General features: G+C 41.1%; 1 protein-coding gene across 1 annotated transcript in view; it reads right to left on the bottom strand.

Annotated features, from left to right (window-relative positions):
- Positions 1 to 22,282, bottom strand: part of Ptpn22 (protein tyrosine phosphatase non-receptor type 22) — a 66,239-nt gene that overhangs the window by 17,318 nt on the left and 26,639 nt on the right. The window contains exons 10-18 of the mRNA XM_045138796.1: positions 20,873 to 20,950; positions 14,726 to 14,812; positions 13,641 to 13,717; positions 12,719 to 13,524; positions 10,378 to 10,461; positions 10,106 to 10,230; positions 5,281 to 5,308; positions 2,350 to 2,424; positions 1,029 to 1,144 (exon numbers count right to left, since the gene is read on the bottom strand). Coding sequence (XP_044994731.1) covers positions 1,029 to 1,144; positions 2,350 to 2,424; positions 5,281 to 5,308; positions 10,106 to 10,230; positions 10,378 to 10,461; positions 12,719 to 13,524; positions 13,641 to 13,717; positions 14,726 to 14,812; positions 20,873 to 20,950 — 1,476 coding nt within the window. The remainder of the gene's footprint in view (positions 1 to 1,028; positions 1,145 to 2,349; positions 2,425 to 5,280; positions 5,309 to 10,105; positions 10,231 to 10,377; positions 10,462 to 12,718; positions 13,525 to 13,640; positions 13,718 to 14,725; positions 14,813 to 20,872; positions 20,951 to 22,282) is intronic.

Genomic DNA, 22,282 nt, shown 5'->3' with positions numbered 1-22,282 from the left:
GTTTAATTTTAGGGTTACTATTTTTTATGAAATTATAGAAATTCTTAATATATTAGACAAACACCCTTATGGCTATGATGCCAGTTACTGGTTTTTCAGTTGTAGTATTTTTTTTCCTCCAACTTGTTCATTTTCTATCTTCCATCTTCCTTCCTTCCTTCTTTTTCTTTCTTCTTGTTTTGTTTTGTTTGGTTTGGTTTTCCAAGGTCAAGTCTTGCTCTATCCCAGGTTTACCTGGATTTCAGTATTGTAATCTCAAGATGGTCTTAAACTCACGGCAATCCTCCTACCTCTCTGCCTTCTGAGTGCTGGGATTAAAGGTGTGTACCACTATGCCTGGACCTCTCTCTCTCTCTCTTTCTTTTCCTTTTTTGTTTTTTCGAGGTAGGCTCTCACTGTAGCCCAGGCTGACCTGGAATTCACTATGTAGTCTTAGGGTGGCCTTGAACTCACAATGTTCCTTCTACCTCTGCCTCCAGAGTGCTGGAATTAAAGGCATGCACCACCTCGCCTGGCTCTCTTGCTGTCTTTTGAGGAATGGCCTCACTTTAACCCGGGCTGACCTGTAATTCACTTTGTAGCCCTGGTTGCCCTTGAACTCAAGAGTTATCCTCCTACCTCAGCCTCCTGAGTGCAGGGATTAAAGCTTATGCTACCATGCCTAGCTGTGAATTCTTAATGTAGTGGTTTCTTTCTATTAAATTTTTGTTTGTTTGTAAAGGTAGGGTCTTGCTGTTGCTCAGGCTGACCTGTAATTCACAGTGTAGTCTCGGGGTGGACTTGAACACACGGCAATCCTCTTACCTCTGCCTCCAAAGTGCTGGGATTAAAGACGTGTGCCACGACACCTGGCACTTTCTATTACTTTTAATTGTTTGAGATCAAAACTCAGTTTAGTAAAGATGTTTAATTTTAAATCTTTTTTCCTCACCCCCATGCCGTAATTTTCAATCTTAATGCCATAGAGGGAGAACCTGCCATAAGGAAAACTCTGGAATGTTTTCTAAACCTCCATCATTGTCCTTTACCTTACTTCTTGTGAAACTCTTTCCAGGAGTCTTCAATGTTTGTTTGGAAGATGTTGTATTTTTCATGGTCTCAGGATAGCAAGGAGGATGAATTTCTATAGATTGGGCCTGAATACCTTTAAAAAAAGTGTTTTGTTGTATAGGTTAAATACACTTGTATAATTAGTAATTCTTGGCCTTTTTAGGCATTACTTTCTTTTTTTTTAAGGTTTTTTTTTTAATATTTGTTTGTTCATTTTTTATTTATTTATTTGAGAGCAACAGACACAGAGAGAAAGACAGCGGAAGAGGGAGAGAATGGGCGTGCCAGGGCTTCCAGCTTCTGCAAACGAACTCCAGACACATGCGCCCCCTTGTGCATCTGGCTAACTTGGGTCCTGGGGAATCGAGCCTCGAACCGGGGTCCTTAGGCTTCACAGGCAAGCGCTTAACCGCTAAGCCATCTCTCCAGCCCATAGGCATTACTTTCATTAGACACTGTGGGCTTTAAAATGTATTCTTTTGGGCCAGGCATGGTGGCACATGCCTTTAATCCCAGCACTCAAGAGGAAGAGGTAGGAGGATCACCGTGAGTTCCAGGCCACCCTGAGACTACATAGTGAGTTTCAGGTCAGCATGGGCTAGAGTGAGACCCTACCTCTAAAAAATTAAATAAATAAACAAATGTATTCTTTTGGGATGCTGAGATGGCTTACCAGTTATGGTGCTTGCCTGTGAACCCTCAGGACCCAGGTTTGATTCCCCAGTACTCACCTAAGCCAGATGCACATGGTGGCACATGTGTCCTCGGGTTCATCTGCAGTGGCTAGAGGCTCTGGCATGCCCATTCTCTATCTGCCTCATTCTTTCTCTCTTAAATACATAAAATGTGTTATTTTATGTTGTTCAACCATTTTTTTTTGTACCTTTTCCATGTAGGTCTTACTTCATTGTTAAATAATAATAATAACATTATTATTGAATTCCAGGTCAGCGTAGGCTAGAGTGAGACCCTGCCTCAAAAAAACAACAACAAAAATAGATAAATAAAGATTGGGGCCCAGGCAGGCCTCAAACTCACTATGTAGTCTAGGGTGACATTGAACTCTTGGTCCTCCTGCCTCCATTTCCTGAATATCACCATGCCCAGCTTATTGTTAACCCTTTAACATTTTGTTGTTGTTGTTGTTTTGAGCCAGGATCTCAGTCTGTAGCCCAGGCTGGCTTTGAACTCAAGCAGTCCTCCTACCTCAGCCTTGCAAGTACTGGAAGGCATGGGCCACTATACCCAGAATGTGTCATATTTATAACTTATTTTTGAGATAAAGTATTACCAACTTACAGTCTTCATTAGCAAGAAGGAAGGACTCCAGGGTTCTTTCTGGAAGTGGAGGTGGTGGGGAAGAACAATCCTGATCTATAATTAGAAAAGTATACAACAAAGAAAAAAACTCCTCTAGTTAAAAGCTGTAAGTCAGGACTACTTGGATTTGTGCAACTTTTTTCCAACTTTAGTCACCAAATTAAAAATTATTTGAACAATGGCCAGAACCTCAAGACTCTAGTCCATTTCATGATGTGGCCGTTGCTTTCATGACCTTACAGTGACTGTGGTTACCTGCACAATATTTAGTCCAACAATATTCTGTCAAGTGTGGAAGAAGAGGAAGGATAGAACCCCATCCCTTCCTGAGTGATTATTGTTTAACAGTTGGTAGGAGAGTGGGAGACATTTTCATTAGTGAAGTAGCCACAGGTGAGTTTCATGTACTCTGTAAATAGTCCCCACCCATGCTCATGTAAGTAACCCTAATTAAATGTGTGAGACACAAAGAGAGAAAGGAAAAAGTAGAAAGTAGAAATATGAAAGGCAGAACTAGTTGGGGAAAAGAAGGGATTTAGTAGAAGGGGACTGTGGGAGTGGTAAGAAGGTAATGGGGAAAATATATATTCAAAATACATACAAATGTATAAAAATTGTCAATAAAATACTTTGGGGGCTGGAGAGATGGCTCACCAGTTAAAGATGCTTGCTTGCAAATCCTAATGGCTCAATTCCCCAGTATCCACATAAAGCCAGATGCACAAAGTAGTATATATTCTGGAGTTAATTTGCAGTGCCAAGAGGCCCTGGAGTACCCATTCTCTCATCTCTCTCTTTCTCAAATATATATATGTTAATTTTTCTAAACTTTACCTCTTTGGTCTATGGATTTCATTCTTTTAATTCATAAGAAAGAATCTGGAGGCCACTGACTTTAAATTTTGTGTGATCATGACAGTCTGGTACCCTAACTTATGGCTTAAAGCCCAACCAAAAGCTGAGAATGGCTTTTTGCTCTCAAATACAGTCCAAATTTTCATATCATTTCTGGTGCATTGCCTGGAAATTCAGAGATCATTCCACACTAAGATGGTCCTATGACAATTGAACTCCATCTACTTGGGCTACCTTGGTTGCCCTCCAAGGCCTGAAAGTCTATGAGGATAGGAACCCTAAAGACTCTTCTGAGCCCCAGTTTGCTCAGTGCCCATTTCTCCCTGACTCCTCTTGCTTTTATTCTTTCTTACCAGCATCTTTATCCAAGACTTTCTTCCCACACTATCCCAAATACATTTTCAGAATCCCTTAGAGAGCTCACTGGAGGGCTACCCCAGCTGCCACACCCAATAACTCCATTCAGCTCCAAGAGGCCAGATTGGTCATTGCCACAGTTCCCTACTAGCAGCTAGGGTTGCCTCCTGGGGGTGGCAGTTTAGGGTTAACAGGGCCCCCAAAGGTAGACTAAAGTGACTAAAGGTAAAATCTGGCTTTTGTCTTTTTTTCTCTCTAAAATAGTTCCCTCCCTAGATCTTTTTTCTCTTTTCTTTTATTCTCATTTATTTGTGAGAGAGAAAATGAGAATGGGCATGCCAGCTATGGCAAACAAATTCCAGACGCATGCGCCACCTTGTGTTTCTGGCTTATGTGGGTCCTAGGGAATAGAACCTGAGTCCCTTGATCTTCTTTAAAAAAAAAAAAAAACTAATTTATTTATTTGATAGAGAAAGAGAGAGAGAGCTCATGCCAGGGCCTCCAACCACTGCCAAACAAACTCCAGATACATGTCTCACCTTGTGCATCTGGCTTATGCAGGTACTGGAGAATCAAACCTGGGTCCTTAGGCTTCACAGGCAAATGCCTTAACCACTACGCCATCTCTCCAGCCCTCTTTTTTCTTTAAACCTAACTCCTTCAAAAATCCTGAAGCATGGAGGTAGAGAGATGTTTTAGCGGTTAAGGTACTTGCCTGCAAAGCCAAAGGATCCCGTTTTGATTCCCCAGGACCCACATAAGCCAGATGCACAAGGGGGCACATGCATCTGGAGTTTGTTTGCAGTGGCTAGAGGCCCTGGAGCGCCCACTCTCTTCCTCCCTCTTTCTCTCTTTCTGCCTCTTTTTCTCTCTCAAATAAATAGATAAATAAGTGAAATATATTTTTGAAAAATCCTGAAGCATTTTCCCTATTTTCTTCTAGTAATTTCATAGTTTCAGGTCTTACATGGAAACCTTTGATATATTTTGAGTTGAGTCACAGCTGATGAACAACAGGAATCTGCTACTTTCATTCCTCTGCAGGAGAATGACCCAATTTTCTCAGCATCATTTATTGAAAATGTCATCCCTTTCCCCATGCATATCATAGCACCACTGTCAAAAGTCAGCTGGCCTTACTTCTAGATCGCTGTTCTGTTCTTATCATTTGTGTGTCTATTTTTATGCCAGTATCAGGTCATTTTGATTACTATAGTTTATCTTTTTGTGTTTTGTTTTGTTTTTCTGAAGTAGGGTCTCACTCTAGCCCAGGCTGACCTGGAATTCACTATGTAGTCTCAAGGTGGCCTTGAACTCACAGCGATCCTCCTGCCTCTGCCTTCTGATTTCTGGAATTAAAGGCATGAATCACCACACCTGACTGTAGTATATCTCAAAGTCATGTAATACAATATATTCAGCTTTTTTTTTTTTTTTTTTTTGCTCTAGATGGCTTTAGCTATTCAATTTTAAAAGATCCTATCTAAAATAATAATCTTTCATAGGATCTTGCCTTTACATTGTACATGAAAAAATGAAATTCTTAGTATGGGAAACTCAGAAATGTGTCAATACATAGCAAAACTATTACAAGAACCATGGGTCCTCTTGAGGTAAATTCCACGAAACTTCATGAGCTATTCTTACAGTATGCATTCCTAGGGCTATGTGTCATTTAAAACCAAGATGGAGTTTTACCTGATTTGGGACTTGGGAATTTTACACCCTAAAAGAAAAAGAGAAAAGAAAAAAATGAGAGAATAATATGTACATACATTATACAAATTCAAAATAACAAATGCTATCTTGGAAAATTGTGGAGAATGGAGATAGGAAGATGGCTCAGTTGGTAAAGTGCTTGCCTTACAAGCAAGAGGACCTGCTTCAATCCCTTAAACCCACCATTAAAAATAAATGAAAGAGCCGGGCGTGGTGGCGCACGCCTTTAATCCCAGCACTCGGGAGGCAGAGGTAGGAGGATCTCTGAGAGTTCGAGGCCACCCTGAGACTACATAGTGAATTCCAGGTCAGCCTGAGCCAGAGTGAGACCCTACCTCGAAAAACCAAAAATAAATAAATAAATGAAGCTGGGCATGATGACATGCTTGTAATCTGAATAAAAGGAAGTGGAGGAGGAGGAAGAGGAAGAAGGACCATTCCTGAGGAACTAGTCTGCACAAGTACATGCATACATGTGTAGGTGCACCCACACACATACCGGACCAGCACACATGTGCACACATACACAGAATTGTATTTCTTCTCTTTTCTTCGATGTAGGGTCTCACTCTAGGCCAGGCTGACCTGGAATTCACTATGAAGTCTCAGGGTGGCCTCAAACTCACAGCGATCCTACCTCTGCCTCTCGAGTGCTAGGATCAAAACCGTGCACCACCATGCCTGGCTATATTTCTTCTTTTTTAAAGAATGCATCTTTTTAAATTTTTTATTTATTTATGAAGGAAGAGAGATAAGTGTGGGTGAGCCAGAACATCTCCAGATGCATGTGCTATTGTGTGCATCTGACTTTACGTGGGTACTGGGGAATTGAACCTGGCTCATCAGATTTTGTAAGCAAGCACCTTTAACCAATGAGCCATCTCTCTAGCCCCACAAAGTTGAATTTCATATACAAGAGGGATATTTTTCTTCATCAGTGTGCTGGATTTTGAAAAAAGGCGCTTTTTTTTCTGTTTTTTTGAGGTAGCGTCTTACTCTAGACCAGGCTGACCTGGAATTCACTATGGAGTCTCAGGGTGGCCTTGAACTCACAGCAATCCTCCTACCTCTGCCTCCCGAGTGCTGGGATTAAAGGGGTGTGCCACCATGCCCAGCGAAAAAGGCATTTTTAACTCAATGATTTTCACAGATTTGTGTGTTTAGTTTGTTCCATGTGTTTGCATGTATGTGCATGTTTGTGTATGACAGTGTGGACACAAAGTGTCATGGTACCTGTGTGGAGGTCAAGAGACAATTGTTGGGTTAGTCCTGTGCCCTTCTACCTCATTTAAGGCAGGGGTTCTCTGGATTCTTGCTCTGCTGTTCCTTGTGCTCACCATGAGCTTTCTGGAAAATTCTCCTGTGTTTGCCTCCTATCTCGCTGTGAGCATCAGTGTTCTATGATTATAGCAGCTCAACACAGCTTCTAGCTTTTTTTTTTTTTTCACAGTAGCATCTTATTCTAGTCCAGGCTGACATGGAATTCACTAAGTAGTCTCAGGTTGGCCCCAAACTCACGGCAATCCCTCTCTCAAGTGGCCACCATGCCTAGCCTTTTAAAATGTTTTTATTTATTTGCAAGCAGAAAGAGAGAGAGAGAAGGAGGGAAAGAATAGGTACTCCAAGTTCTCTCGCCACTGCAAATGAACACTATTTTGTGTATCTGGCTTTATGTGGATACCAGGGAATCAAACTCAGGCTCCCAGGCTTTGCAGGCAAGTGACTTAAGCACTGAGCAATCTTCCCAGGCCAGCTTTTAGCCTTGTATGTGGAGTCTGGGGATTGAACTTGAGTATTCTGGCTTGAGCACTTTATCCACTAATAACCCCAATTTTCATAATTTTTAAAAATATAGAACTTTTGGTTTTGTCACAAATCATAATTCTTTTTAAAATTTTTTGTTTGTTTATTTTTATTTATTTATTTGAGAATGGCAGACAGAGAAAGAGGCAGAGAAAGAGAGAGAGACAGAGACAGAGAAAGAGAGAGAAAGAGAATGGGCGTGCCAGGGCTTCCAGCCACTGCAAAGGAACTCCAGCAGATGCATCTGGCTAACGTGGGTCCTGGGGAATTGAGCCTCAAACCGGGGTCGTTAGGCTTCACAGGCAAGCGCTTAACTGCTTGCTAAGCCATCTCTCCAGCCCTCATAATTTTTTTAGACAGCTTTTTTAAACTTTATTTTTATTTATTTATTTGAGAGAGAGAGAATGGGTGCACCAGGGCCTCCAGCCACTGCTAACGAACTCCAGATGCATGTGCCCCCTTGTGCATCTGGCTTACATGGGCCTTGGGGAATCCAACCGAGGTCCTTTGGCTTTGCAGGCAAGTGCCTTAACTGCTAAGCCATCCCTCCAGCCCCATAATTTATATATAATGGCAGTTCTAAATTGATCCCTTTCTGACTTGTTTTCTAATTTAGAACATTTCTCCAAAAGTTTATTTGAAGATGTAATTTCCTCTATGACATTGGAAAAGGGCTGATTGTCCTTTGCTATTATAGTTAAGATAAAACCACTATATGTGTACATATTATTAACAATATTAATGATAAGAGTTATAAGTACATGAAAATTGTAACTTATCAGCATTGTAACTGAAGAGTTTTTTTTTCAGCAACAAAGACAATTAAACCTTGTGTCTTATACATCTTCCTTATACATCTTTCTTATCCCTCATATCTTCCAGCAGGTTTTATATTTAATATCTTGTTAGTATTTATTGAATGACAGGTGGCAAAATGTATGGGTTAGGGCTAGGGAGATGGCTCGGTGGGTAAAAACATTTATGCAACCTTGAGGACCTGACTTCAATCCCCAGTAGCCATGTGAAAAAAGCTGGGCATGGCCACCCCAGCACGGGGTGGGGGGGGCAAGGACAGGAGAATTGTTGCAGCTGACTGGCCAGCCAGTGCGACTGGAACACCAGCAGCTCCAGCTCAGTGAGAGACCCCACCTCAAGGAGATAAAGTGGAATAGCAATAGAGGAGGACATTCAATGCTCTCCTTTGGCCTCAGTCAGTGTGCACAGAAGACATGCATCTGCTTACATATGTACACAGGCCATATACTCAAACATACCACACTCCTCCTAGAAAAAGCATGGTGGCTGGAGAAATGGCTCAGTGGCTCAGCACTTGCTGGCAAAGCCTAAGGACCCAAGTTTGATTTCCCGGTACCCACATACAGCCAGATGCACAAGGTGGCACATGTGTCTGGAATTTATTTGCAGTGGCTAGAGGGAGGCCCTGGCACGCCTATTCTCACCCCCCCACCATCTCTTTGCCTGCTTCTTTCTTGCTTTCACTCTCTCTCAACTAAATAAATAAATAAACATTTTAAAAAAACATGAAATGGCCTGGAGAGATGACTTAGCAGTTAAGATGCATATCTGTGAAGCCTAAGGACCCAGGTTTGATTTCCCAGGACCCATATAAGCCAGATGCACAAGGTGGTGTATGCATCTGGAGTTCATTTTCAGCGGCTGGAAACCCTGGCACACCATTCTGTCTCTTGCTCACTTGCTCAGCCTCTTTCCCTCTCTCAAATAAATAAATAAAAATATTTTTAAGGCTGGAGAGATGGCTTAGCAGTTAAGCGCTTGCCTGTGAAGCCTAAGGACCCCGGTTTGAGGCTTGATTCTCCAGGACCCATGTTAGCCAGATGCACAAGGGGGCGCACGCATCTGGAGTTCATTTGCAGTGGCCGAGGCCCTGGCACGCCCATTCTGTCTCTCTCTATCTGCCTGTTTCTCTCTTTCTGTCCGTCACTTTCAAATAAATAAAAATAAACAAAAAATTTTAAAAAATAAAATAAAATATTTTAAAATAAAAAAATATGAAATAAAACTTGTTTGTATGTAAGTACAATGATTGTGATGGGGAGGTAATATGATGGAGAATGGAATTTCAAAGGGGAAATTGTGGGGGGGAGGGAGGAAATTAACATGGGATTTTTTTTATAATCATGGAAAATGCTAATAAAAATTAAAAAAATAAAAATAAAAAATAAAAAAAAAACTTGTTTGTGAGCTGGAAAGATGACTTAGTGGTTAAGGCACTTGCCTGCAAAGCCTAAAGACCCAGGTTCAAAACCCACATAAGTCAGATGCCCATGCATGCTTCTAGAGTTGGTTTGCAATGGCTAGAGGCCCTGGCGCACCCATTCTCTATCTATCTATCTATCTGCCTCTTTCTCTCTTTGTCTGTCACTCTCAAATAAATAAATAAAAATGAACAAAAGAAAAATTTTTTTTAAAAAGGAGGAAAGTGGGGACAGGAAGGGAATTATCATGATTAATTATATATAATTATGGAAACTGTCAAAACAGGTTTTTAGGGCTGGAGAGATGGTTTAGTGGTTGAGGTGCTTGCCTGCAAAGCCAAAGGACCCAGGTGTGATCCCCCAGTACCCACAATAAGCCAGATTCACAGGGTGGTGCATGTGTCTAGAATTCATTTGCAGTGGCTAGAGGCCCTGGTATGCCCATTCTGTCTCTGTAGCTTTCTCTCTCTCTTTCCTCTCTCTCTCTTTCAAATAAATAAGTAAAATATTTTTTTTAAGTTTTATAAAAAATCTTATTAGTCAAATCCAAACGAGAAGAGTCAGAAACAAAGCCGGGCGTGGTGGCGCACACCTGTAATCCCAGCACTCAGGAGGCAGAGGTAGGAGGATCGCCATAGTTCCAGGCCACCCTGAGACTGTATAGTGAATTCCAGGTCAGCCTGGGCCAGAGTGAGACCCTACCTTGAATTGCCCCCCCAGAAAAAATAAAGAACGAAAGAAGAGTCAGAAACAAAGTTCCTGACCTTGCTTGGCCTAAGTCTTACAGAGTCATCAATCTTTGATTCAGACATTCCACTCCATTCCAATGATGTCGCAATTTTTGTCTTCATAACTGAAGGTAAGGATGTGAGAGCACTTGGTGAACATTCTGGAAGAAAGTAAACATGGCCCAGTTCTTAGGAGTGATGTTATTCTTTTTATTTTAGAAATAACATGTTGCTCATATGTAGCACACAGAACACTGAGGGATCTGAGTCGTTATATGCACCCTTTATACTCACTGAACTATACTCACCAGTCTCCTCCAACACAATAAAAGATTCTGGTGTCCTTTCAGGCAGTGGAGGGGGAATCTCATCATCTATCCTTGGAGAAGTTGCTATCCAAAATGTCAAAAACATAATCACAAATTTTAATGAGAACAATCCAAGTGAGATGATTACATTCTAATACAACCCTCAATAAAGGTTTATTTAAGCACCATTAACAATAGTTTAAGACTTGTTTACTCAAAAAAAAAAAGAAATTTGTTGTTAAGCACAAACTAAGATATTTTTACTTGTTATCACTTGCCTGAAATTCCCAAAAGTATTTTTTCTTTTTTGTTTTTTGAGGTAGGGCCTCACTCTAGCCCAGGCTGACCTGGAATTCACTATGGAGTCTCAGGGTGGCCTCGAACTCATGGTGATCCTCCTACCTCTTCCTCCCGAGTAATAGGATTAAAGGCATGCGCCACCACACCCGGCCTTTATGTTATTTTCTATGTAACTCTTTTCTTTTTTTCTATAGAGAATACATATTAAGGTAATTTGACCAGCCATAAACTCAGTTACACAGGTAAAGTCATAAAGATTTTGCTATCCCTTCTTCATTCCACACAGAATCTAACAATATGTATTTTTCCTTTATTACAAAATAGTAGTACTATATATAATTTTCTAAATTTTAATAAAAGCATTCCGAATTTGTATAGAAAAATTTAAATGCTATTATAAGAAATGGCCAGCAGATGGCAGACATGTCAACGCTACTACCCTGGAAATAATTTTTTTTTAAATTGAAGTTATTTTGTTTTTTTTTCTCTCTCTCTCAAAGAAATAACTAAAATAATGAGAAGGACTGGAAAGATTGCTTAACGGTTAAGGTACTTGCCTGCAAAGCCTAAGGATCCAGGTTTGATTCACCAGGACCCACAAATGCCATATGCACAAGGTGGTACATGTATCTGGAGTTCATTTGCAGTGGCTAGTGGCTCTGGCACACCCATATTCATTCTCTCTCTCTCTCTCTCTCCCCCTCTTTCTCTCTCAAATAAATAAAATAAAATTTTAAGTGATATTGTTCTCAGGCATCTAAAGTATTATGGCTATTTATAAACAGAAAATACTACAGAAGGAGTGCCAGGCCAGCCTGAGCTAGGGTGAGGCCTCTCCCCACTCCCCTAAAAATAAAAGAAACAAGAAAAGAAGACATGTGTGATGGCTCTTGCCCATAACCCAAATACTGAGAGGCTAAGGTAGGAGAATTGCTGTGAATTTAAGCCAGCCTGAGATATATAGTGAGTTTCAGGTCAGCCTGAACTAGAATGAAACCCTGCTTTAAAAAAAAAAAAAAAAAAAAGAGCTAAACTACTAAAATGTACATTAAAAAAAAAATGGATGAAGGAAGGAAGGAAGTAATTCTGCACATGGGCTGGGGCATAACTCAGTGGTAGAGCACTTACCTAACATGCTAGAGGTACTGAGTTCAATTCCCAGGACTCATGAAGGGAAGGGAAGAAGTAAGGGTGCACTAATATTATACAGCAAAAGTTTTCTCTACCTCCTAAGTAAAGTGATGTTTATAAATTATCTGATGACATGTGCAAGAGAGATTAACTCGTTCTTTGCTTTCACTAATTTTCCACATAAGATTATTACCTAGGCTGGGAGTAGTTTAGGCACTTGCCTACTATGCAATGAAGAGAGAGAGAGAAACTATAATCACCTCTCTCAGTAGATTCACTATTGCTTTTGGACTATTCAATTAAAACAATATGCTTACTATGCAAAAATCTAGAATGAGGGCTTGGAGAGATGGCTTAGCAGTTAAGGCACTTGCCTACAAAGCCAGAGGACCTAGGTTCAATTCCCCAGGACCCATGTAAGCCAGATGCATATGGTGGTGCATGCATCTGGAGTTCATTTGCACTGGCTAGAGGCCCTGGCGTGCCCATTCCCTCCCTCCATCTCTCTCTCTTCTCTCTAATAAATAAAAATAAAATAAAATACTGCTAGAATTAATACTTTGAGAAGGAGGAGAAGGGCTGGAGTAAGAAGAAACTATAAATATCCTACAGGAACAAAGTCAAATCTAAAATGCCATGCAGGGCTGGAGAGATGGGTCAGTGGTTAAGGCACTTGCCTGCAAAACCTAACAACCTGAGTTTGATTCCAGGGCCCACATAAAGCAATATGCACAAAGTGGCACATGCATCCACAGTTCATTTGTAGTGGGTACCTGCTCTGGTGTACCCATCCTCTCTCTCTCTCTCTCCTCCTCTCCCTGGGTGCCTGTCTTTGCTTGCAAATCAATCAATAAATAAAATTTAAGAAATAAAAAGTAAAATGCCATGTGAACTTTAAAAACGATCTTACCTATTACAGCTGTCTCCTGGGTCAGTGGTGGGGAAAAACCAGCTAAAGAGTTCACTGTTAAAGAATCATGTGAACTGCAAGTAGAAAAGGAAGTTGAAGAGGATGTTGGTATCAAAGAGCAACTGAGAACAGTTCCATCTTGCTTCTCGAGCAAATCAAGAGACATCCTGGAGTCAGCACTGCTTGGAGATGGTGATGGAAAGTGGAGGTCTTCTACTAGGGACGCGGGAGAATGTGCACTGACTGCACGGGGGCCGGGCTGCGCTCCGCTACACACGCGGTGCTCGGAGGCATGCAGCAGGGAGTCATTGAGTTCTTCTGCAGAAACATGCATCACGTTTTGAGCCCGCACAAGGCAAGAATCATACGGTTGAGATCCCAAATATGAAACATTGTCCTGGGCGTCTGCCTCCTGCGGTTTTCTCTTCTGTATCAGTTCAAAAGGTGTTGATTTGGTCCGTATGGCTGGCTCCTTTGAGTTCAAACATCTTCCCGGGCCGTTTAGGGATTGGGAGTTAGGACACGCCCCAAACAAAAGGCAACCGAAGTCCAGGCTTCGGTGCTTCTGAAGGGGTTCTCCCGCTGCCGGGAACGCCTTCACCTGCCACTTCATGCTTGTGTCAGCACTTTTTTTACAACCATAATTTAGTTCTAAAAAGTCAAAAGAAGGGCTTGATTTAGCAGCATGCAACCCTAACTCCTTTCTGGCATTTGCTTCAGAAGTCCTACAACCAAAGAAAGATGTTTCTGCCTTCTCCGCCTCCATCCTTTGTCTAGGGCTTGTCACCGGGACATCTTTGATGCTGCTGAAACCAAAGGAAAGAGGACTGATGGCATCCTAGCCCAGAGAGCCCTCTGCCCAGCAGGAGGTTTCAGCTCATAGGCCCACTAGGCAATATGTAGACATGTTAAACATACTCACTTTTTGGGTAAATTAGAAGAACGAGAGTCTGCGTGGAGAGTGGGATTTTGTCCAGTATTTGTATATTTTGCTTGAAACTTCAGGAGAAATGCCAATGAAACGTTTTAATATCCAGAAGACTGAGAAGTAACATTTCAGATCTAAAAATGCTTCATGAAAGATTTAGATGAGCATGTGCAATACGGAGCCCCAGCAGAACTTGTTCATGTACTAATCATAGTGATCAGAATAAAGAATTTATAATGGTTTATAAGCTAAAGCAAATTTGCTTACAGCATCAACTTTTCAATTGTAGGAGTTTGAAAATATTCTTGTATATTGCCATGAGTTTGAGACTACATAGTGAATTCCAGATCAGCCTGGGCTACATAGAGCAAGACCTTATGTGTGTGTGTGTGTGTGTGTGTGTGTGTGTGTGTCCCTCCCCCCACTCCTGTTGTGGATAACATTCCACAACTCAAGAATACTCTGTTAAGAAATCTCAACCCCCTGTTTGCAAAGGGAATAGGTGCTGGCTAGGTGCCTGTACTTTTGTTCTACTCTTTGTTCTCATTTGCTCTAGGCATATCAGTTTTCTTGCAATTCTTTTGAGTATGCCAAATCTATTTTCAGTCCAATTCTTTTTGTTGTTGTTTGTTTTGTTGAGGTAGGGTCTTGCTCAGCCTGGGCTAGAGCGAAACCCTACCTTGAAAAACAAAACAATAAATAAACAAATAAAAATTCCAATGAAGCATTTGTGATCAAAATAAGACTAATAACTAAAAAAATAACTGTGACTTTATATTCACTCTCACTTTTAGCTGGCTGACAATTGTCTAAAACATAGGATAGGAACATATGCTTGCCTTAAGTAAGTAAGCTATTTCTAAATTTAGCTGAAAGTTATATGTAATTAATTAACCAGGAGATGAATTTTCTAAGTTAAATTGTCTCTAATTTGTGCTCCTCAGATATTTTAATGCAGCCCTTACACAGCCCTGACACTCCAGTTTAGTTGAAAGAATCCACAAGTCCTATAACTAATCTAAGATTCCTTGGCCAGACCATATGAAAACAAGTGACATAATATTCATTTTAAACTTTACCTCTCTTCCAGAGTGCTTATCTCCGATAACATCCATGTGTCTCTTAAATAATTCTAACACAGCACTGTAGACGAGTTCATACTGTTCCTGAAGACATCACAACCAGAAAAAGTAAGAACACCAGCCCAGATTCAGAATGGGAACCCCAAGTACTAGAGAACTTGATCTGAAACTAATGATAATTCTGTGTTATGTAACCCACGGCAAATGTCAACATACTTTCATGCTGCCAAAAATACATAGAAATACTTGAATTCTAGTTCAAGTATAAGAATTTTATTGCCCATTTCTTTAATGTTTTAATTTTACTTTAGCTTTCCTTCCACACTCAAACTTTTCTTTGCTTACAGTTTTAAAAGTATATGTCATCCTGGATGTATTTTTGTGCAAATCATGTTTATTTCGAGGGGAAAAAACAAGTAATTGTTGTCATATGGATACACAGTTTCAACATGTTGTGATCTAGCTTGACCCTCACAGTTTCTGTGTGAGATTGGCAGGCTATTATACCCATTTAGAGTCAGCTTATTCCAGGTCATTCAGAAGGAACTCCTGGGTCACGGCTTCGAAACTGAATGTCTGGGCTCTTTGTTTAGTGCACTTAGACCAAGTCGCTGAAATTTTGTCCTAGTAAATGTACCAAGAAAAGTAAATCATGGAATAAGGTTTGGCAGCTTGTGGTTATAAAAGAATTAAAAAGGAAATGAGACCTCCACTATTATGAGGTTTACAAAGGTTTTTTTTTAAAAAATCTATTTATTTGTAAGAGAGAAAAGGAGTGATTAAAGGAGAGAAGGGTATAGGAGAAGAAGGGAAAGGGGAAGGGGAGTGGGGTGGAGAGAAGAGAGGAGAGGTGAGATGAGTGGAGTACAGGCTCATCAGGGCCTCTTGCCACTGCAAAAATCTCTAGAAAATGTGTCACATTGTATGTCTGGCTTTATGTGGTGTGGTGGTTTGATTCAGGTGTCCCCCATAAAATTAGGTGTTCTGAATGCTAGTCTCCCCACCTGATGACAACTGGAAATTAAAGCCTCCTGAAGGGCTTGTGGGTGTTATAGTCAGTTTCTCCATGCCAGTGTTTGGCACACTCTCCTATTTCTGTTGTCCACCTGATGTTGGCCAGGGGGTGATGTCCACCCTCTGCTCATGCAGTTGTTTTCCCCTGCTATCATGGAGCATTCCTTCAAGTCTGTAAGCCAAAACAAACCTTGTTTTTCCTAAAAGCTGCTCTTGCTCGGGTGATTTCTGCCAGCAATGTGAACTGGACTGCAACAGTAATGTCAGTACCAAGGATGGAACTGCTACTAGACACTTGACTATGTGACTTGGGGGTCTTTTGGAGCTGATTTTCAAGAGGAATGTGGAAGGGTTTGAAACCTTGGCTTAGGAGATGCCTTGTAGTGTTGTAAGTACATCTTGGTGGACTATTTTGGTCAAAGTTGAAAGACCTGAATGCAGTAAGAACTATGGACTGTGAGTTTTGGTTTGTGAGGGTGAGAAAGAGCTTTGCCTGGACTGGCTTAGAAGCAGTTTGTGTGAGAAGCTTGCTGTTATGCCCATGTCCTGAGAACTTGTGCAAGGTTGATTTGTAAAGAAATGGACTGATGTGAGCACAGGGATATGGCACAGAAATAAAATCTTTTGGCCGAAACTCCTGCCCATTCAGCTGCAGTTGTATGAGAGATTACAACCACTGAGATTGTGCCAGCTGATCTGCATTGGAAGAGAAAGAATGCAGTCTTTTGAAGGGGCCTGAAAGCTCAAGAAGTGTCCTGTTTCTCAAAGTCTGCTTTATCCTCCATAGATTAACAAATTTGTACCCCACCTGGTGTTAGGTGCAAGAAATGTAGGAAAGAGAGAGTAATTGAATTTGCAACACAGTCTGGTGTTTTGGAAACAGCCATGGTCAGTGTGAAGAATGTTTGCTGGATGCCTTCATGGAGACCGGATGGAGCCATGAGGATGAACTATAGGTTGCGGTGGAGACCCAGTGGAGATGCCGGGACCACAAGGTGGCTGCCAAGGAGAGCTGCCAGCCCCAGATGAAGTTTTCCAGGACTGTGAGTAGCCTAGCTGCAGGGGTGGAATCAGAACTCCACAAACTTTTTGCTGATTAGAATTATTGGGAGACTTGTCACTGACTAGAGTTATTGGACTTGTAGCTACAGAGTTGATGTTTGCCCTGTTTAAATCTTGATTTGGTTGAATATTTCTTTGCTATGCCCAGTGCCTTTTTTTTTTTTTTTTTTGCAGTGTGATTGTTTATTATGTGCCATTATGGGTTTTGGGGGTGATTTTTTGGTATTATGGATCAGTTAAAAGACTTTGGATTATGGGGATATTTGAACATCATTAGGACTTTTAAAGTTGGACTGAATGCATTGTATCTTATATCAGGAATGGATATCAGTTTATGGGGGCCAGGGGCAGAATGTGGTGGTTTGATTCAGATATTCCCCATAAACTTAGGTATTCTGAATGCTAGTCTCCCTAGCTAATGGCAATTGGAAATTAAAGCCTCCTGGAGGTGGTGTATTGTTAGGGGTGGGCTTCTGGGTGTTATAGCCAGTTTCCTCACACCAGTGTTTGGCATACTCTCCTATTCCTATTGTCCATCTGACATTGGACAGGAGGTGATATCCACCTTCTGCTCATGCCATTTTCCCCCTGCCATCATGGAGCTTCCCCTCGAGTTTGTAAGCCAAAATAAACCCTTTTTTTTTTTCCCACAAGCTGTTCTTGGTAGGGTGATTTCTGCCAGCAATGCAAACCTGACTGCAACACATGGATACAGGGGAAGCAGAGCCAGGATGGCAGGCTTTGCAAGTAAGTGCTTTTTTTGTTCTTTTTTTTTCTGAGGTAGGGTCTCACTGTAGCCCAGGCTGACCTGGACTTCACTATGTAGTCTCAGGGTGGCCTCGAACTCACAGCGATCCTCCTACCTTGGTCTCCTGCATGCTGGGACTAAAGGTGTGCATCACCACTCCTGACAGTAAATGCCTTTAACTGCTGAACCTGAGGTTTATGGGTTTTTACTACCCCATTTTTGCATTTCTCCTTGATGAGGCACTTTCTCTGACACTTTACACAACCCCACACAAATAAAGAACATTTTCTAGGGCTGGAGAGATAGCTTAGTGGTTAAGGCACTTGCCTGCAAATTCTAAGGACTCAAGTTTGACTCTCCAGATCCCATGTAAGCCAGATGCACCATGTGATGCAAGCGCACAAGGTCGCACGTGTGCACAAGATGTGCACACATCTGGAATTCAATTGCAGTGGCTGGAAGCCCTCGTGCACCATTCCCCACCCCCCCCACCCCCGATTAAAAACTTTTTTTAAAAAAAAGAATGTTCTAAAATTGTTTTTAGCAAGAGGAAAATGCAGGGTCTAAACCACTGTGGTGTTTTGGATACAAAATGTCCCCCATAGCCTCAGGGTTTATGATTATACCTCCTACTTCATCCTCAGCTGGTAGAGCCTTTGGGAGGTGAAGCCTGGCTGGGGGAAGCATGTTGCTGGGGGCAGATCTAGAGGTTGATTAGTGGAGGTCACTATGTGTTCAGAGCTAGCTCACTCAGGCTGATTCTGCCCTTCCAGTGAGCTGGTTACCATGCTTCCTCTACCTTGATGAAACCTCCCCTGAAACTCTAAGTCTGAAACCAATCATTTCCTCCCATAAGCAGCTTCAACAAGAACATAATTGCTACAACCACCCAGCACAGCCAGAACACATTCTTTTTTTTTTTGTTTGTTTCGTTTTTTGGTTTTGGTTTTTCGAGGTAGGGTCTCGCTCTGGTCCAGGCTGACCTGGAATTAACTCTGTCATCTCAGGGTGGCCTTGAACTCATGGCAATCCTCCCACCTCTGCCTCCCGAGTGCTGGGATTAAAGGCGTGCGCCACCACGCCCGGCTACAGAACACATTCTTAATTTCCTCTTCTCTCTTCTCCTCTTCTCTTCTCTTCTCTTCTCTTCTCTTCTCTTCTCTTCTCTTCTCTTCTCTTCTCTTCTCTTCTCTTCTCTTCTCTTCTCTTCTCTTCTCTTCTCTTCTCTTCTCTTCTCTCCTCCTCTGCTGTTTCTCTCTCTCTCCCATGTGTGGGGATTTATCTCTGTAACCCCAGCACTCAGAACGCTGAGACAGGAAGATCATTGCAAATTCAAAGCCAGAGTGGGCTACATATAGGCTACATAGTGGATTCCAAGTCAGCCTAAGCTACAGAGTGAGATGTTACGAGAGAGAGAGAGACAGAGAGAGAGAGAGAGAGAGAAAGAAAGAGAGAGGAGAGTGGGAGGGACAAAGAGAAAAGAGAAAGAGAGAGAGGAGAGAGGGAGGGAGGGAGGGAGAGAGAGATCAGGATGCACTCATTTGGCTAGACTACTCTTTAGGGGTTAAAGTAGTGTCAGAAAAAATAGCTACAATTGTTGAGATTTGTTTAGCTAGTCAATGCCAAAATGTGAAGGTCTTTCAGCTGTCTCCAAATTCCTAAAAGTAGCTAGAAGTTGAATTTTTTTGAAACAGGATCTGGTTTTATTAATTGACTGGTGGTTTTTATAGCTAGGTTACATGCTTCCTGGAGTCTGTGTATCTATATGGATCTCCTTCTTTCAAGTCTGATAGCATGGAGCCAGCTAATGCTTTCATTTCACATAAACTTTTCCCCCTCGAGGGCTGAATATAGAAAACACCTACAGACAATGCACAAATTATTTTTTTTCCACAGCTATAAGTGGAAAACCCGTGTGGGCCAAACAATTTAATTTTGTATTAATAGCTCTTAATTTTCCCCTTCAACTTACACCTTCTAGATTAGAATATCTAAACTGTCATTGTCAGTTGCTTTAGCCCTAAACATAGGTACAATTTCATTTATAAGTACTTGGAATACTTCAGGATCTTTCTATTTAAAATAACTCCAACAAATTATGCAAAAATGCTGTATACATAGTACACATTTTAAAAAATTTGGGGGGGTAGGGTCTCACTCTAGCCCAGGCTGACCTGGAATTTACTGTATAGTCTCAGGGTGGCCTTGATCGCACAATAATTCTTCTACCTTGGCCTCTTGAGTGCTGGGATTAAAGGCGTGTGCCACTATAGTTAGTCATAACATTTGATGAATAAATGAATCATTGGTAAATGTTAAATTGCATCTTAAAGATGGAGAGCATATATAAGTGTGAACAAACTTACTGGTGTAGATGTATGAGTATAACTAATACCGTGGACAACAAGAGATTTGGCTATTAAAAAAAAAAGAGGAAAAAGAGAGCTGGACATGGTGGCTCGTGCCTATAATTACAACATTTGGGAGGCTGAAGTAGGAGGCTCACTATGAGTTCAAGGCTGCGTGGGCTACCAAGTGAACTCCAGGCCAGTCTGAGCTAAAGTGAGACCCTGCCTCAAAAGAGGAGTGAACAAGTATGGGCAATTTGTGTGGGTTCCAAGAATGTAAGACATAATATGGCCAGATCGTAATTAGCTTTTCTAAGTATCCCCATAAATAAGACAAGAAAAACAATAAAAAGTTGGTGAAAGTGGCTATGTCTACCTAATAGGAACATGGTTGATTTTATTTTTCATTGCTTCTCTTAAAGTTGGAAATGACAGATCCCTGGATATTCTGTGGTTTCAAAGATGAATTTATTACTACAAAATTCCACATTAACATGACCCTTAAGAAATTACCTATTTCTTTCTAACAGTTTGTTAAAATTCTTTCAAATTACTTTTAAGTAAGAAATATTATGTTGATGTTTTAACATTTTCCAAACAGAGAGTCAATGCAAGTAATAAAAAGAATTTGGCATAGAAAAAGGAATGCAAGAAAAACATTGGAATATTCAGTTAGAGAAAATGAGTTGGGCCAGGCGTAGTAGCATACGCTTTTAATCCCAGCACTCAGGAGGCCGAGGTAGGAGGATTGCTGTGAGTTTGAGGCTACCGTGAGACTACATAGTGAATTCTAAGTCAGCATGTGAGCAAGACCCTACCTTGAAAAAAAAATGAGTTCGACTCCAAAGCACTTATTAAAAACAAATTAGTGCTACATCTGAACACTCAGCAGCTTTTGCATGTCCTTCCATTAAAACCAGAGATGCAATAAGAGGTAGACACATGTTCTAATATATTAAACACACTCCATACCTGAGTTTGAACTAGTGAAGGCCTTTGTGTTCGCATTTCTTGGATCAAACTAAAAATACTGAAGTTCTCTGGAATTATCTATCAAATAAAAGGGGGAAATATCTTATTTCTTTTTATCCTTTGATAAGAAATCATTGTAACTTCCTCATAGTTTTATTCCCTGGGACACTTACACCCTTAATATGGAATAATACTAGGAAAAGAATGCATTTTTATATATATTATTTATTTGGCAGAGAAACAATGAGAACACCGAGGCCTCTAGTCATTGTAAATGATCTCCAGACGCATATGCCACTCTCTGCATCTGGCTTTATGTGGGTACTGTGGAATCAGACCTGTATTCTTTGACTTTGCAGGCAAGTGCCTTAACTGCTAAGCCATCTCTCCAGCCCAAGAATAAATTCTTAAACTAGTAGAGGTTCTCATTCTCACCATTTAAAGACTAATGTTTTCACTAGAAAAACTGAAGAAACTCTTCAGAATAATTTCATGTGGGTTGATCAAATGTTTGTTATAGGGAGCAGTGTACCAAACTCAGACTCTGTAGGCAAGGATGCGAGTTTATGAAGAAGGTTCAAAGCCCGTATTGTAAACATTCCCTTTCCTGATAGAACAAATTATTTCTTGGGCTGAGGTGATGGCTCAGTAGTTAAAGGAATTTGTTTGCTTGCAAAGCCTTCCTGCCTGCAGTCAATTCCACAGTACCCACATAAAGCTACATTCAAGAGTGGTGCATGCCTAGGATGGTAATGCACATCTTTAATCCCAGCACTCAGGAGGCAGAGGCAAGAGGATTGTTATGCGTTCAAGGCCACCATGAGACTACATTGTGAATTCCAGGTCAACCTAGGCTATAGTGAGACCCTTCCTTAAAAAAATTTATTTTTCTTTCTTTATTTGACAGAGAAAGATAGATAGATAGATAGAGAGAGAGAGAGAGAGAGAGAAAGAGAGAGAGAGAGAATGGGTGTGCCAGGGCCTCTAGCCACTGCAAACAAACTCCAGACTTGTGCATCCCTTTGTGCATCTGGCTAACGTAGGTCCTGTAGAATCAAATCTGGGTCCTTTTGGCTTTGTAGGCAAATGACATAACTGCTAAGCAATCCTTCCAGCCCCACTCCCAATTTTTTTTAATGCTGTGTGTCTATCTGGTATTCATTTGTAGTGACAAGAGACCCTAGCATGCCCACCTTGCCAAATAAATAAATAAATTTTTTAAATTATTTCTAGATTACCACACAAAGTTTGATTGTGGTAAGTTGCATCCATCTGCTAAAACAGTTTGGATGAGGGAATGGTAAATATCTGTGTGATCTGGGGCTACAGTTCTTAAAGCTTAGGATTTATCACAATCACTGGATTCATTCATGGGGCAGGTTCCAGGAATTTGAATTTCTAACAGGTTCT

This window comes from Jaculus jaculus, chromosome 19 (assembly GCF_020740685.1).
Source record: "Jaculus jaculus isolate mJacJac1 chromosome 19, mJacJac1.mat.Y.cur, whole genome shotgun sequence".
Classification (NCBI taxonomy): domain Eukaryota; kingdom Metazoa; phylum Chordata; class Mammalia; order Rodentia; family Dipodidae; genus Jaculus; species Jaculus jaculus.
The sequence above is the reverse complement of the archived record's forward strand: the minus strand, read 5'-3'. Positions and strand labels throughout refer to the sequence as shown.